Source organism: Cetorhinus maximus, chromosome 1 (genome assembly GCF_964194155.1).
Source record: "Cetorhinus maximus chromosome 1, sCetMax3.hap1.1, whole genome shotgun sequence".
Taxonomy (NCBI): Eukaryota; Metazoa; Chordata; class Chondrichthyes; order Lamniformes; family Cetorhinidae; genus Cetorhinus; species Cetorhinus maximus.
In genome coordinates this window covers 131,783,238-131,798,070 of record NC_135879.1, presented here as the reverse complement: position 1 = coordinate 131,798,070, position 14,833 = coordinate 131,783,238, and the positions used below count along the sequence as shown (strand labels likewise).

General features: G+C 40.2%; 1 protein-coding gene across 14 annotated transcripts in view; it reads left to right on the top strand.

Annotated features, from left to right (window-relative positions):
* The window catches only part of rbm47 (RNA binding motif protein 47), a 259,787-nt gene extending 245,536 nt beyond the window's left edge, over positions 1-14,251 (top strand). For 9 of the 14 annotated variants that reach the window (XM_078546637.1, XM_078546656.1, XM_078546665.1 and 6 more), the window contains 3 exons: positions 4,661-4,867; positions 8,714-8,889; positions 9,695-14,251. In XM_078546637.1, coding sequence (XP_078402763.1) covers positions 4,661-4,867; positions 8,714-8,889; positions 9,695-9,943 — 632 coding nt within the window. In that variant the 3' untranslated portion in view covers positions 9,944-14,251. The remainder of the gene's footprint in view (positions 1-4,660; positions 4,868-8,713; positions 8,890-9,694) is intronic. The other 5 variants (XM_078546628.1, XM_078546610.1, XM_078546701.1 and 2 more) reach the window with 3 other exon arrangements.
* The last annotated feature ends 582 nt before the right edge of the window (positions 14,252-14,833 follow it).

Here is a 14,833-nt window from a genome sequence, read left to right as displayed (position 1 = left end):
AGGAGGTTCACGAGATTGATTCCAGAGATGCGGGGATTGTCTTAGGAGGAGAGATTGAGCAGTTTAGGCCTATACTCGCTAGAGTTTAGAAGAATGAGAGGAGATCTAATTGAGGTATATAAGATACTAAAGAGGATAGACAAAGTAGACGTGGAGTGGATGTTTCCCCCTTGTGGGGCATTCTAGAATGAGAGGCCATAATTTTAGGCTAAGGGGTGGTAGATTTAAATCAAAGATGAGGAGGAATTACTTTTCTCAAAGGGTTGTGAATCTATGGAATTCATTACCTCAGAGTGCAGTGGATGCCGGGACGCTGAATAAATTTAAGAGGAGATAGACAGATTTTTAATTAGTAACAGGTTGAAAGGTTATGGGGAGAGGGCGGGAAATTGGAGATGAGGCCGAAATGAGATCAGCCATGATCGCAATGAATGGCGGGGCAGGCTCGAGGGGCTGAATTGCCCACTCCTGCTCCTAGCTCTTATGTTCTTATGGCACCACTGGAGTGGGAGGACAAATGCTGTAAACCTTGCATGCACCTTTGAGCACTGGTATCCGCAGCCACGATGGCAGCAAGCTGAAATTCCGTAACCTCAGTCTGAGCTTACACGGCATCACTGAGACATTGGATGAATTCAGCCTGTGCTACAATGAAAGCTGAGACAGTGACCATCAGATGCTGCATCATTGCTTGGGTCTGCAAGTGTTTTAATTGAGTTTACCGCCACTTCCGCCCTGGGAATAATGGGTTCCAAGCTCTGTACAAGGCTCTGTGCCAAGTTGGTGCTGGACTCCTCATGTTTCTTGATAGTCCAGCGAGCTCTCTAGCAGGCCTGCCAATACACTGAACATTTTTGAATGCATTTTCATCAGTCACCAAAGTCCTCATCTGAGTCCCCTGCATCAGAGCCTGTATGCAACCTTACCATCCAGAGAGCTGGAACCTGTGCGATTCTTTCCTTCTGACGTGGCTGCAGCCACTGATTATGGTGTCTCACCACATGCACATGCTGGCTGTATGCTACGTTCTCACATTCATGCAGTGCCAATATCTGAGCTGATGGTTTAGAGTGAGATTGAGTGACCATGTTTCTTCATCAGTGGCCTGCTCCTCTTGCACTTCAGGCTCCCGCACCACTGCTTGATTAGGTGGCAGTTCTTGTATTTATGAAAGGAGAACATAAGAAATGGGAGTGGGAGTAGACCAGATGGCCCCTCAAATCTGCTCCGCTACTCAATATGATCATGGCTAATCTTCGCCTCAACTTCACTTTTCCACCTACTCACCATATCCCTTAATTCCCATGTATATTAAAAAATCTGTCTATCCCAGCCTTGGATATGTTCAACGATGAAGCATCAACAACCCTCTGAGGTAGAGAATTCCAAAGATTTACTGAGTGAAGAAATTTCTCCTCCATTTCAGTTCTAAGTAATCAGCCCCTTATCCTGAGATGGTGTCCCTTTGTTCTAGATTCCCCAGACAGTGAAAACAATCTTCCTGTGTCTACCCAGTCAAACCCCTTCGGAATCTTGTATAGGAGAATACGTGTTGGGTTGCGCTAATAGAAGTTCTGCAACCTCAGCCCTTAATTTTCCAACTAAATGGTGAGCAAAAAGGCACCTTTAACTATTCTAACTGAAACTTTATCAATAATTAATGTAGAATTAGCACTGCTTCTTTCCCTTATTTATGAATTCTAAGAACCCATAAAACAGATTAGGTAGGAACATACTGTTATCTTCTACAGTTTCAGCCCCACCACTGGCTATGATGGCCTCAGTCATGCCACTTCATTGATAGCCAGCACAGTCTCCTCTATGTGGGTGCGGACATGTAGCAGTGACTGTTCTCCTGCTGGTTTGATGTTGCTACCTTTGGTTATGTGCCACCTGGAAGATAGAGGGAAGTATGTCAGTGAGTGTGGTGCAATGTGTTTGGGTGATGTATCTGTCGTAGTTGAATAACTGATGGTGTGTGCAAACTGTGAGATGTGGATCAGAGGCTTGCAGCAATGTTAAGTGTGTGAGGTTGAGGTGAGGCTATGAATGTTGGGTATGAGTTATGTTTGATAGAGAATGTTAGTAGGTGAATGAGTTGAACAGTGCATGAGCCTGGTGATTCATTTGTAAGAATATGGCATTTGAAGCTGCATTCACTGACCTTGACACTCATGTGAGTTCATTAAACATCTTCCCACTGCATCCAGGCTTTTGGGGCTAGAGTCCTTGCATTGACAGTGATAGTTATCTGTTCCCACTGCCTTCATAATATCTGTCTAGAGGGCCTTCTGTGGTTAGAGGACCTCGCTCCTCCTGTCCACCTCCTGCACCAAGGCTTCCAGTGATGTGTCGGAGAACCTTGGAACATGCTTTGTGGCCTGTTGCACTATTTGCACAATTATTCCTGTGCAGAGAGCCTTTCCTAGCCACTTCCAGCACCCGAGCAGCCAAAATTCACCTCCCTTTGGAAAGGCTCAGGCTGGCTTTGTTACAATTGTGAGATTTATAAGATTATTATGTTTTGGGGCTTTACTTTTAAATTTAGGGTAAAATAAAGGGGGTCATGTGATCTGTTCTGAATCCTGGCCTCTGACTGTAAGACTGGATGCAAAACAAAAACAAAATTACCTGGAAAAACTCAGCAGGTCTGGCAGCATCGGTGGAGAAGAAATCAGTTAACGTTTCGAGCCTTCACGGCCCTTCGGCAGAACTGAAGCATAGTTAGGAGAGGGGTGAAATAGCTTCAGTTCTGCCGAAGGGCCGTGAAGGCTCGAAACGTTAACTGATTTCTCCTCCACCGATGCTGCCAGACCTGCTGAGTTTTTCCAGGTAATTTTGTTTTTGTTTTGGATTTCCAGCATCCGCAGTAGCTTTTAGCTTTTTGTTTTTATCTCTGTAAGACTGGATGGTTTGATTGTTAGCCATCAAAGGAAGGCTTAGATTGTTTTACTGGTAAAAAGGTGTAAGGTATTTAAACTTGGAGACAATGGCAGGAGCCTGTGTGTTAAGAGTGGAGACTGAGTTTCCAAAGTCCCAGAAAAAGGTTGAGAATGTTTGGTTGTCAATAGTTGTTCTTTAAACTGTTCAATTATTTTCAAGATGAAAGAGAGCTGGGCTCTCTATTCTAGCTAATTAGCATTTCTACCTAGATGCAAGACCCATGTAATTCACATTGCCATGGAGAAGAATGCTGAGGAAGCTATTGTAATGATCAGATTACAGGCTTTCCTAGAATATCACTGAATACCACAGACAGTGTTTTTAGTCTGCTTGAATGCAAGAGAGAGGGAGCAACTAAGGGCCAAAAAAGTCTATATGGTTCTCCATGCAGGAATGCAGGTGAAAACTCGCACCCGAGTTTAAAAGACCAAATTCGTGGGAAGTTAAAATGGGACTGGAAGAGTCACCTGGCTTGGGCTAGAGAGAGAGTCTCTGGAAAAAGAAAGTCCCAGGTTCTAAGATTGCAAATTACCAGACTGAGAAAAGAAAAGAACAGGAATAAAACCTCAGGGGCTAAGAATCACTTTGGATTGATTCTGAGAAAATTGAACATCTACATTAAAGACAGTCTATTGTATACCTGTGAAGTGTGTTTTTTTAGTTGATCTGAGGATAAGAAGGGGTGTATTCCATTCTGTGGTTTAAAGTATAAGTTGTTTTTAATCATTTGTTGCAGTAAATGTCTTAAAACTTGAAATCTTGTTGTGTCATTCTTTCAGCTATTAACTGGAGGTTTAAATCTTTTCATGTTATCGATCTCTATGGAGATCATAACAAAGTAATGCTAGCCCTGCATAAATTTGGACCTTGCTGAGGCATGCAGCCACCCAGCAGTGTGTTTAACTCTGAGCTGCATGCTGCTATCATTAAAATGAGCTGGCAGCACAAAGTTTGAGTATTGCAAGCATCACAATGAATCACCGTGGGTTAGTCATACATCGCAACCCCCACATCTGTTTTGGACCGTATCCAAATTTTTTCATTGAAATACCTTCTTTCAAACTAATTCGATATAATTTATTTAAAATAAAGCACATATTTTAATGTTATTACTAAGGGTATTTAGCACAAAAAGCAGTGTAAGGATAGTTGGAAACATCACATACCTTTACAACACAGAAGGAGACTATTTGGCCCATTAATGATCCCACTTTCCTTATAAATCTGATTCTGCATTTTAACTAGTTTCTGATGGGGCAATCCATGTCTTACCAGCCCCTATGGTTAAAAACTCTCCTCAATCCTCCCTTCTTCTTTGGTGATGATCTTAAATTTGGCAGTCTAATTACCAATTTAAGTAATCAGTGAAAATCCTTTTTCCTCATTTACCTTGTCATAACTCATTATAATTTTGAACACTTCTATAAATACCCCCTTGTCAATTATTCACTTTAAGTGCTCCCATCACTTCCATTGACAGACCTGTGACCACTAATATATTGCCCCAGGATTGTATAGCTCAAAATGCTGTCCTCAGGCACAGACCAAACATAACTGTGCTGCTTGGTGTTTTCACAGTTCAAGTGGGCCTAACATGAAATCTTTTACAAATGCTCACTCTTATGCCTCTCAAAACTCTGGTGGCTACTCTGAATAATGAAATTATTATTTTAAATGCAACATTTACCCTATTTTTAAAATTGGCCTTTTTTTAAAGCAGGCACTGTGCGTGGCCGAGGTAGAGGAGCAGCTGGCAACAGAGCAGCAGGACCTCGTGGATCGTACCTGGGTGGATATTCTGCAGGCAGAGGTATTTACAGCAGATATCATGAAGGGAAGGCCAAGCAACAGGACAAAGCGTATGAACTGATACCCAGCTTAGATCTGGCTACAGTCAGTCCAGTCGCTATGAAACCTGGTGCAGGTTAGTAAAGGGAATGTTTTGCTAAACATTTACCTTAACAGCTAGAGAAAGAGAGGAGAAAAATGGAAATGCAAAGCTGATATTTTAGAATTCATCTTAAAACCCTATAGGATCATGAAATATTCCTGTAGGATGACATAAAATCCCAATAAACCCAGTGAGAAGCTGGAATTTTGTGAGTCACTGCTAAAGTCACATGGAAGTTCTCAATCAGATATTTTATCGTGTTAAGGCAACATATAGTCAGCTTGAATAAAGCTTCTTTACGTGTGGCTATAAACAAGCCAATATTTTTTGGATGAAATTATGAAACACACATCAAATTTGCAGAATACAAAGCGGTAACATTACTGCAGTTTTAATGTTGCTGCAAATTGAAGTTTGTATTGGACTGATGAGACTCCAACACCTGCATCACAACCAGGAAGTAAAATCATCAAAGTGCTATTCAATCAAGTCTTGACAAGCAGTGTGAGGGCTGTCAAAAGCATCACATAAGTTTACAGCACAGAAGTAGGCTATTTGGCCCATTGCATCTGATCTAATTCTCTGAAAGGGCTAATCACTTTGTCCCATTTCCTTACCTTCTCACCACACCTTTTGATTTTTTTTCAAGTATCCACTTTACTTATAAATCTGGTTTTGGATTTTAACGAGTTTCAGATGGGGCAATCCATGTCTTTACAGACCATACGTTTAAAAAAATACTCTCCTGAATCCTCCCTTTTTCTTTTGGTGGTGATCTTAAATTTGTGCAGTCTAGTTACCAACTTAACTAATCAGTCAAAATCTTTTGTTCCTTTTTTACCTGTCAAAACCCATCATAATTTTGAACACTTCTATCAGATCCTCTCTTTTCTTCTCAGTTTCTAATTTTCAGACGGAGGTTTGCAACCTTCTGGTTCTCTGGCACAACTTCTGTATCTAGGGATGTTTGACAGATTGTGGCCTGAGCCTCTTCTATTTCCTCTCTCACTTCCCTTAGCATTCTAGACCAGAGCTTAAGTGCCTTTTCCATTTTGACTTGGACCAACTTCATCAGTGCTTTATCAGTACTAATTCCTTATCTATAGTTGCCCTAATTCCTTATCTATAGTTGTCCTACCTAATTGCTTCACCTCATCTTTTTGTACCATTTCCGCCCAGCTATCAAACCTTTTTTGTGGAAACTGAGGCAAGCTTTTCATTTTTCATGTAAATATTTCCTTTTTCCCTCTCTAACCAACTCTATAACCTTTCTTCAACTAATCTTTTATTTGCTAGACATCTATAAAATTCTTTACAAATGTAAAGCCTGTTACATTACCTGTCAACCCTTCTCTGTACATTCTCTCAGCTTCTCCTCTCTATTTTCTATGTTCGTTATGTTAACTTTAGAGATGTCAAATGCCATCTTCCTAAGCCTCATTTAAATTCGATTTTCTCTACCCAACTAAGGAACACCAGCTTTTGTTGCACCCCTTTTACTACTTGTGGGAATATGTCAAGTTGTTCCTTAACCTTCTCTGATTCAAAGGTTTGTGCCATTGCTCTGTGAGTTGGGAGGGGTGACTGTTACCTCTCCTTTCCAGTTATGTATTGAATTATGTTATACTATGGCTGCTTTACATAGATCTTTTTCTGTCATTGCCTTACTTACCTATTTACCCCATTTCATTTCATTAAACTTGTCTCAGGTCACTTCTTTTCAGGTTCACACACTAACTGCAGCCAATGCAAAGTAAACTATTAAAAGTTCCCAAGTAGTCCCTTGAGAATCTGTTAAATGTAATGATGGTGACAATCTACAAAGGCAGGAGTGCGAATCAAATGGTAGTGAATCATGATGTCAATGGAAAGGGAAATCGAGCAGGGTATATAATGGCCGACTGTTCCACTTCAAACCGTACCTAGGTTCACTCTTACCACCCCCCCCCACCCCCCCACACCCCGCAATATGTTTTTAATGTTTTTCTAACCTGTTAAAATTTTGCAGCATTTTTAAAAATAATTTATATGTATGTATATTCTATATACATATATATATATCTGTGTATGTAAACAGATTAAAATCTAATTTCATGATAGAGTTAGTTTCCACATGTATGCTCATGGCACCCAGCTCTATCTCATCACCATCTTTCTCAATTTCTCCACTGCTGCTAAACTGTCTGATATTCAGGCCAGAAACTTCCGTTCTGGAGTCTTAAGTTCAGTGGATGGCACGGAAGTGGAAGTGTTTCCATTTGGGGGCGGGACGTCTGATCACACGCGATCCTGTGCTGTTGAGTTTATAATATATGCATCCATCAGGAGTTCGCCACCCTTGACGTTACCTCATGGGGTCGAAGGTCCAGGAGGTGGCAGTGCAAGTTGCATGGAGGATGGCTGAGGAAGATGACCAAGCGGAGAAGGGTGGAGCAGTGACCGGGCAAAGGTAGAAGGGATAGTGCAGGCACCCAGACAGCCTGCATTATCCCTTCCACCTTCGCCCGGTTACTGCTCCACTCTTCTCCGTTAACCCTTCCTCGGTACCATGCAACTTGTACTGCCAGCAGCCAGTCACAAGCATAGACTGGCATTTCCCCAAAAAGGACAATGCAGTGGCAACTAGCTGTTAATCATGGAAGAAGTCAAGCTCGCCAGGTGCATGCCACTTATGTGCAATCGTAAAAGTGAATGTTCTAATTTCTTGCTGGCAAGGAACTTAATTTGGAGGGGAGACTTGATTCCAGCGAGGTGGCCTTTTAATGAGCGTGCGTGACTTGCTGATGCATACAAAAGAGTTTCCTGACATTGCTCGTCGGGAAGGTCAACCCAACTTTAAAGCCCCGAGAACTTAATTCCTAAAGTTCATCCCACTGGCGGGAAACTGATTTTTGGCCTTGCGCCAAATTAAGTTCTCCCATCCACCAAGCTTCCTGCTGCTGGCAGGACCAGAAGATTCCACCCAAGTATTGGATGAGCAGAAATTTCTCCCAATTAAATATTAGGAAGTCTGAAGGTATTGTTTTCAGTCCCCGCTCCAAACTCCATTCCCTAACTATGAACTTCAACCCTCTTTTCTGGCAACAGACTGAGACTAAAACAGACTGTTCACAACTTGGTGTCATATTTGACACTTACATTACATATTTCTGCCATTATTAAGAGCGTCTATTTCCACCTCCGTAACCCCGCCCGATTTTGCCTCTGCCTCAGCTCATCTGCTGTTAAAACCCTCATTCATACCTTTGTTACCTCTAGGTTTGACAATTCCAGCGCACTCTTGGCTGGTGTTCAACATGTTACCCTCAATAAACCTGAGACCATTCAAAACTCTTCTGACTGTGCCCTAACTCGCACCATATCCCGTTCACCTATCACTGCTGTGCTCGCTAACTTGCATCGATTCCCGATCGAGCAATATCTCAATTTTAAAATTCCCATCCTTATTTCAATTCTCTCCATGGCCTCACCTCTCCCTATCTCTGTAATCCCTTCCAGCCCACAACTCTCTGAGGTATCTGCACTAATCTCATTCTGGCCTCTTGAACGTTCCAGATTTTAATTGCTCGAAAATCAGTGGCCATTCCATCAATCGCCTAGGTCGTAAGCTCAGAAATTCTCTCCCTACACATCTTCAGGTCGCTGCTTTACTTCCCTCCTTTAAGATGCTCTTTATAACACATACCTTTGTCCAAGCTCTTGGTAATCTGACCATGTGGCTCAGGGTCAAATTTTGTTTTATAATGCTGCTGTGAAGTGCCTTGGGCCACTTTATTCTGTTAAAGGTGCTATATAAATATAAGTTGTCATGACATATTATAGTAGAAAATTTATAACCTCTGATAAAGATAATTAACTGATTCTTTTATCTAATTTCAGTGGCCATCCCTTCCATTGGAACCCAATACCAAGTGTTTCAGGCGGCTCCAGGCACTAAGCTAATGGAAGATAGCAAAATGCACCCAATGGAACATGTTCTTAATCCTATTGCTGTGCAAACTGATCCAAATGGAGCAACCATCATTCCTTCAGTTTCCACTCCTCCACCTTTTCAGGTTAAAAAAGACTTATTTTTTCCTAAAACACAATATTTTAGTTATATTTCTCTACAGTATTGTATTGTGTGAATAAACTGCCCTGTTTGCTTAGTTGATATGTGCACTGCCCAATATAACATTGAGCCATCCAAGCAAGGGAAATTTATAGTTTGAGCAATGACTATAGAATGGGCACTACTGAATGATTGGCATGATAATTTCCCATTCTTAGCTCAAGGTAGCAGAGTCAATTTTTCTTACTAGAGTCCAGTGACTCCTGAAGTAATGTAATTGCGTAGAATAGAACTGTAGTATAAGATCCTGAACAGTATTGACAAGGTGGATGTGGAAAGGATGTTTGCTCTGGTGGGTGAGTCCAGAACTAGGGGACACTGTTTTAAGATTAGGGGTTGCCCTTTTAGGACAGAGATGGGAAGAAATTTTTTCTCTGAGGATGGTGTGACTTTGGAATTCTCTGCCTCCGAATGTGTCATTAAATATTTTTAAGGCAGAGGTAGAAAAATTCTTGTTAGGCAAGGGAATCAAAAGTTATCGGGGTCAGATGGGAATGTGGAAATCGAAACACAAGAAGATCAGCCATGATCTTATTGAATGGTGGTGCAGGCACGAGGGGCCGAATGGCCTACTCCTGCTTCTGTTTTGTATGTTCGTATGATTGAAGCAATGAGGTCATTTCAGAATTCATATATTCAGTTATACAGGTGGCCTGGCTATTTTCATTTCCTGTTATCAGTATTAATTTTTAAATTGCTATTTATTATTTTTTATTCACATTGCAATGCATTGTTTTGTTTCCTTGTAGACTAGGCCAATAACTCCAGTATATGCAATGGCCTCCAATATCCAACGAATTCCGACAGCCGGGTTTTATGGGGCAAGTTATGTACCGATTGCAGCTCCTGCTTCCGCTGCCACGATGGCAACACTGCAAAAGAACGCAGCCACCGCTGCAGCAGTGGCAGCCTATGGAGGATATGCCGGCTACGTACCACAGGCATTCCCTACAGCAACCTTTCAAGTCCCTCTACATGATTTCTACCAAACTTATTAGGATTTTCTAACAAAGACATTATTGTAGTGAAGGAATACACTGGTATTTATGAAGACAAAAAACATAGTTTGATGTGAAAGATTCTTTTTTAGGACTTCAGCAAACGTCGCACCAAAAACTATGTGAGAGACAAATGTTTTAAAAAGTGCTATTTGTTAGTAAATTTTGAAAAGCATGTTTTAAGAATTTTTGAAGATTAATAATCTTTTGGTAGAAACAATTCTATGCATTTTTGTGATGGAAAAACTTTTTTTTTAATTCTTACTTTTAGCAGATACTAAAAATCTTCCGTCCATAAGGTTCGAACATTTTTAATGTGGACAGCTAGAAACTGGAAAAAGGTGTGGATTTTGATGTGTTAATACTATGAAGGTTTTGTGTGACTTGTTCACTCCAGTTATCTATTCTATTTGGTGCCTTCAAGAAAAAATCAGCCTTAACTGGATTACAGTACGTGTAAATAAATACTAGTCAACATTTAACCCATATACTGTATAACCAAACTTAGGCCTGTAGCTTTTTAAATGGTCACCAAGAATTGTGTATGATACTGGAAAGACTTATCTGTATGTGTTGTTCCTGTGCTGAGCAACACTATTTTTGTTTCTTTAAACTCTGCTAGGGATCAGTCCTCGAGCTACGATACTAAAGAATTGGTCTGTCAGCTATGAGACCGAAACTTGACTTCTTGTTTATTAACCTTCACAATTTGGCCTCTTACAGAGGCTGAATTTCACCAGCTTCAAACTGGTTGGTTGTACCATTGACCTTGACAAAATTGTTTTAAGTATCCAGGGTTGGCTCCACACGACTGAGGAAGAAAGTATATATGTGTTTGTCTCTGGGGATAGGATATGGGTAATCTTGAAAGAGGAAGGAAAGCAAGGGAAAGAAATACCCATGGCAGCATTATACAGTCGCTTGAAGGTAAGTTATTATCCACTTAACAAACACAAGGGGACTGAAACATAAAGGAGATTAAGTATGACATTAAGTAGATGATAAACCTTTAGTGGTATGCTCAACATAGTATAAGTTTCATTTTTCTTTGCATTGCTTTTTATTTCTGTGTGTTCTGCTTTAAGTTCAGCTGTATGATGCTGGATTTTTGGACAAGGACCAAAGTAGGCCTTGTTGGCATGAAGCGCTATATTAATAACTTTTATCATGTTAAAGAAAATTCCTAGCTGATTTGAGGTGGTCATGTAGTTTGGGTAGTAGTGATGTTGTATTTTGGTTCTGTGTAACAAATTAGATTGTGTGTATATATATTATGTTTTAATATAAGTTTATGAGCAAATGGCTTTTATGGTGCAACAGCAAATGATATGTGGGTTACCACAGAATTTTATCAATTTCTTTCAATGCTGTTGAAGAAAAAGAAGAAATCTTATATTATAGTAGGAATTAAATATATTGTTGCAGTGTTTCAATGGCCTGTTTAAAGGCTTTCAAAAAAAAGTCCATTTTAAATAGTGTCGTGATACTCAGTAAAACCTGCATAATGTGACCCCATGATTTGGGCTGACCAAAAGAAACTGCTGATGACAGCCTGATATCCAGTTGAGCTACATTCATTGTTTTAACCTGGGAAAAATGATTGTTCAAGTGCTGTGGATTAATATGGGGTTTTAGGTAACAGCTCTGGCCATTTTACTCTAACACTCACTATGTTTATAGAATAGAAGTTCCCTCATTATACTGCTTACATATAATGATAAACTACCACAAACACTAATAATAACCATTTAAGGGCACCATTTTGAAGACAAACTATCAGTGAATTTTTAATGTTTCACATTCTGTATCACCTCATTCTGATCGGAAGACAGAATACTCCACCTACTGTAGGATGGCATTATAAAGGCAGCTGCTCCATGTGCTAGTATTGCCTTGATTTCTCAGCTCTGGTAGCCCAGAGAGCTAATGAAACAAATTATTTTGCCTCATGCCTAAAACCTAATGAGGCACATTCAAGTTTTTATGCACATTCTGTATATCCATACATCACACACCATATATTTTCATTTTTCTTTTTGCAATTCTCACTATTTTTGTCATTCTCAGAATCTCACCAAAAATATCTCAGTTATCACTGACTCTTTTAAACCTATTGTGCAATAGTATGTGCAGCCGTAAATCGCAACATTGGGCAGCGCCCCTCCAAGTTCAGGAACAGTGTCGAACAGGGCCCAAAAATGCTGGCACCAGCTGGTGTGCCAGTTTCCCGGCACCATTCCCAGCACTGGCCCTTTTGGGGGGAACTGGTTTTGGGACCTGTAAAGGCCATCTGCTCTCACTAGGCAGGCAGCCAATTGGGCTCAGTAAGAGCCTTGTTAACAATATGTAATGGAGGGCGACTAGAAAATCCAAGTTCCTGATGCAATGGGGGGCAGTTCAACTGCCTGGAGGCGGGGACCAGTGGCAGGCCAGGGTGCCAGCCCTCTTTGTAGACCTACTGTCCCTTTCTCCATGCCTAGGAATGGGTGCAGACAAAGACCACGCTGCAAAAGGATTCCCTCCCCATAGTGGTGACCTGGTTGCTTTTTGTGTTTCTAATTTAAAGTTTTAGAAGTGTTGCTGAGAGGGTACCTTCATTTTGAAGCGCTTTAGCTTCAAGATCAGCCCTCCAGCTTTGACAGCCTGCCCACCGCCCTCAATGGGACGCAGAAGCTGCCTCCATGTCAGAGGGTGCCCTGGTTAAAATTCCAAAGTGTGACTATTTACCCCCTGGGGGATGGTGGCATTTGTTTCGGGACCTGGAAACAGCCTCGGCTCCTGTTTCCCACCTCTAATGCAAAAACTCAGCACATTGTATTCCCCACACTTGATTTTCTTTTAAAGATGTGTACAATTCACCAGAAATTGCTAATTACAGGAATCCTGATTGCCAAAAACCTGCTTCCTATTTACACAGTGGAGTATTGGATCTGGTAAGCATCAAGCAAAGAATGGCACATGGACATAATTTCCTTACCATGTATACTAATAGGACAGTAGTAAGCTCACTGTTTTGTGCAAAAAAAAAAGTTATAGTTATTAAAATTAGGCTTGAATCATAAACCAACATTAAAGAATTCCAATGTCATAGACACACAGGAAACAGCAACACTCCCACGGTGAACAAAGCACTCCCTTTACCCAGTTATTTCGTTCAGTAATATTGCTGAATGCCTGGGGAAATCTATGGGTCCTGAGTAAATTGTTCTCTTTAGTGGAGCCCAAAATTAAAAGGAATAAAGCTTTAATTATTTCACAGGTGGACCTTACCCAGACAACTTGTTAAGACATTACTCAGTATTGTTTTAAAAGCATTTTTTATGGGCCTCACCTTTTCTTTCTGTTGCGATATCTGTCAAATTGGATTCAAAATTCAAATTCCCCTGCATGCATTTAGTACAAGTATTTTTTAAAATCGTGATTTATTCAGTTACTAACAAAGTGGATACTGCTGCTAGAAAATGCTAAAGGTAACCTTCATAGAATTATAAATGCCCTAGTTCCTTTAATTAAATATTCATTTTCAAAGGGTGTCTACTGTATCTTTTGCTTATTATATATATTAAATACCTTTTATTAACATACAAAGTATCCAGGGTAACACCACTAGATCAGAGCACAAAGTTGTCCAAAAATATATTTTTTAGTTATTTTATTATCTTATAAAGAAGAGAATGGGGTATGGTGAGATTTTGAGATTCATTTATTCCTAAATACTTTTATTTGGCTACTGAGTTTGGCTTTTCTGGATAGTCTTTCGTAGCCCAGTTAAGTAAAAAGAATGTAGATGTATTTAAATAAAATATTATTTAACTTGCAAGACACATTCTAGTCCAGTTAGAAGTGGGAGAGTTCTTTGAAAAAAAAAGAAGGGTTTCGTGTAACTTTGTGTCAGGTAGAAAGGTTTAATGTATTTTTATTTGCTTATCTTTGTACAAAGAAGGACCTAACAATGATCTAACAAAGCCAAAGTATTGATTGTCTGCTATTGGCAAAGGCCTGTAAAAGGTCAAGGAATCTGTCAGTTAGGATCCATACTTGTGCTATTCTGTTTTAGCCATTTCATTCAAACAGCATTTTTTATATTTTAACTCAAAATGTTGGTCTGGTGCATATAAAAGAACAAGGTATACGTAGGCAAGACTTTCTAAACTAGTGTGCCTTATTAATAAATAAATGCATTACCATCAGGTGTTTGAGCTCTTCAGCTATATATTTCTATTTTCCTTGTGTTTTAAAAGCTTGAGTTTATTCTGTTGTTGCGTTTATATTTCCAAAGCAGTAGTCAATAAAGCATTATGAAACCCATTGGTCTAATTGTGTTGTATTGGAAATGTTAGCAATTAAATGAATTTCTCAAGTTGAGTTCAATAATCTTGGGTGATGAACAGCATTTGATGGCTGTATGTTGCCTGTAAGGGAATGGAGAGATGGCACACTATCATAATAGGTGAAATTAAAATGCCCGAGCTATTCCCAAAGTAACAAGATTGGCTCTATAAAAACAAAAAATGGCAGTGGCTTGTTCTAATTATAGGGACCACAAAATCAACTGCATAAATTAGATTTTCATTAAATTTTTTATAACCAATAAACCTGGGATTGTCAGTGAAACACTAATGTGATGCTCATTCTGGTTTACAAAGTAACTAGGATTTGCATGAAGTGCAGTGGTGCTGAAATTCAGAGACCAAAGATCCCAGCAATTACACTGGGATCACACTCAGTTGGCACCACTACTGCTGATCCTGTCAGTTGTGGGAAACAATTAGGGGCAAATCTTGGCGCTTACTCAATTGGGTGGCTGGGAATCACAGCCTTGGGACATGGATGCAAGAGTCTCACACTCCCCAAAACTATTTTCTGCATGCTCATCCCCCTCCATCCACA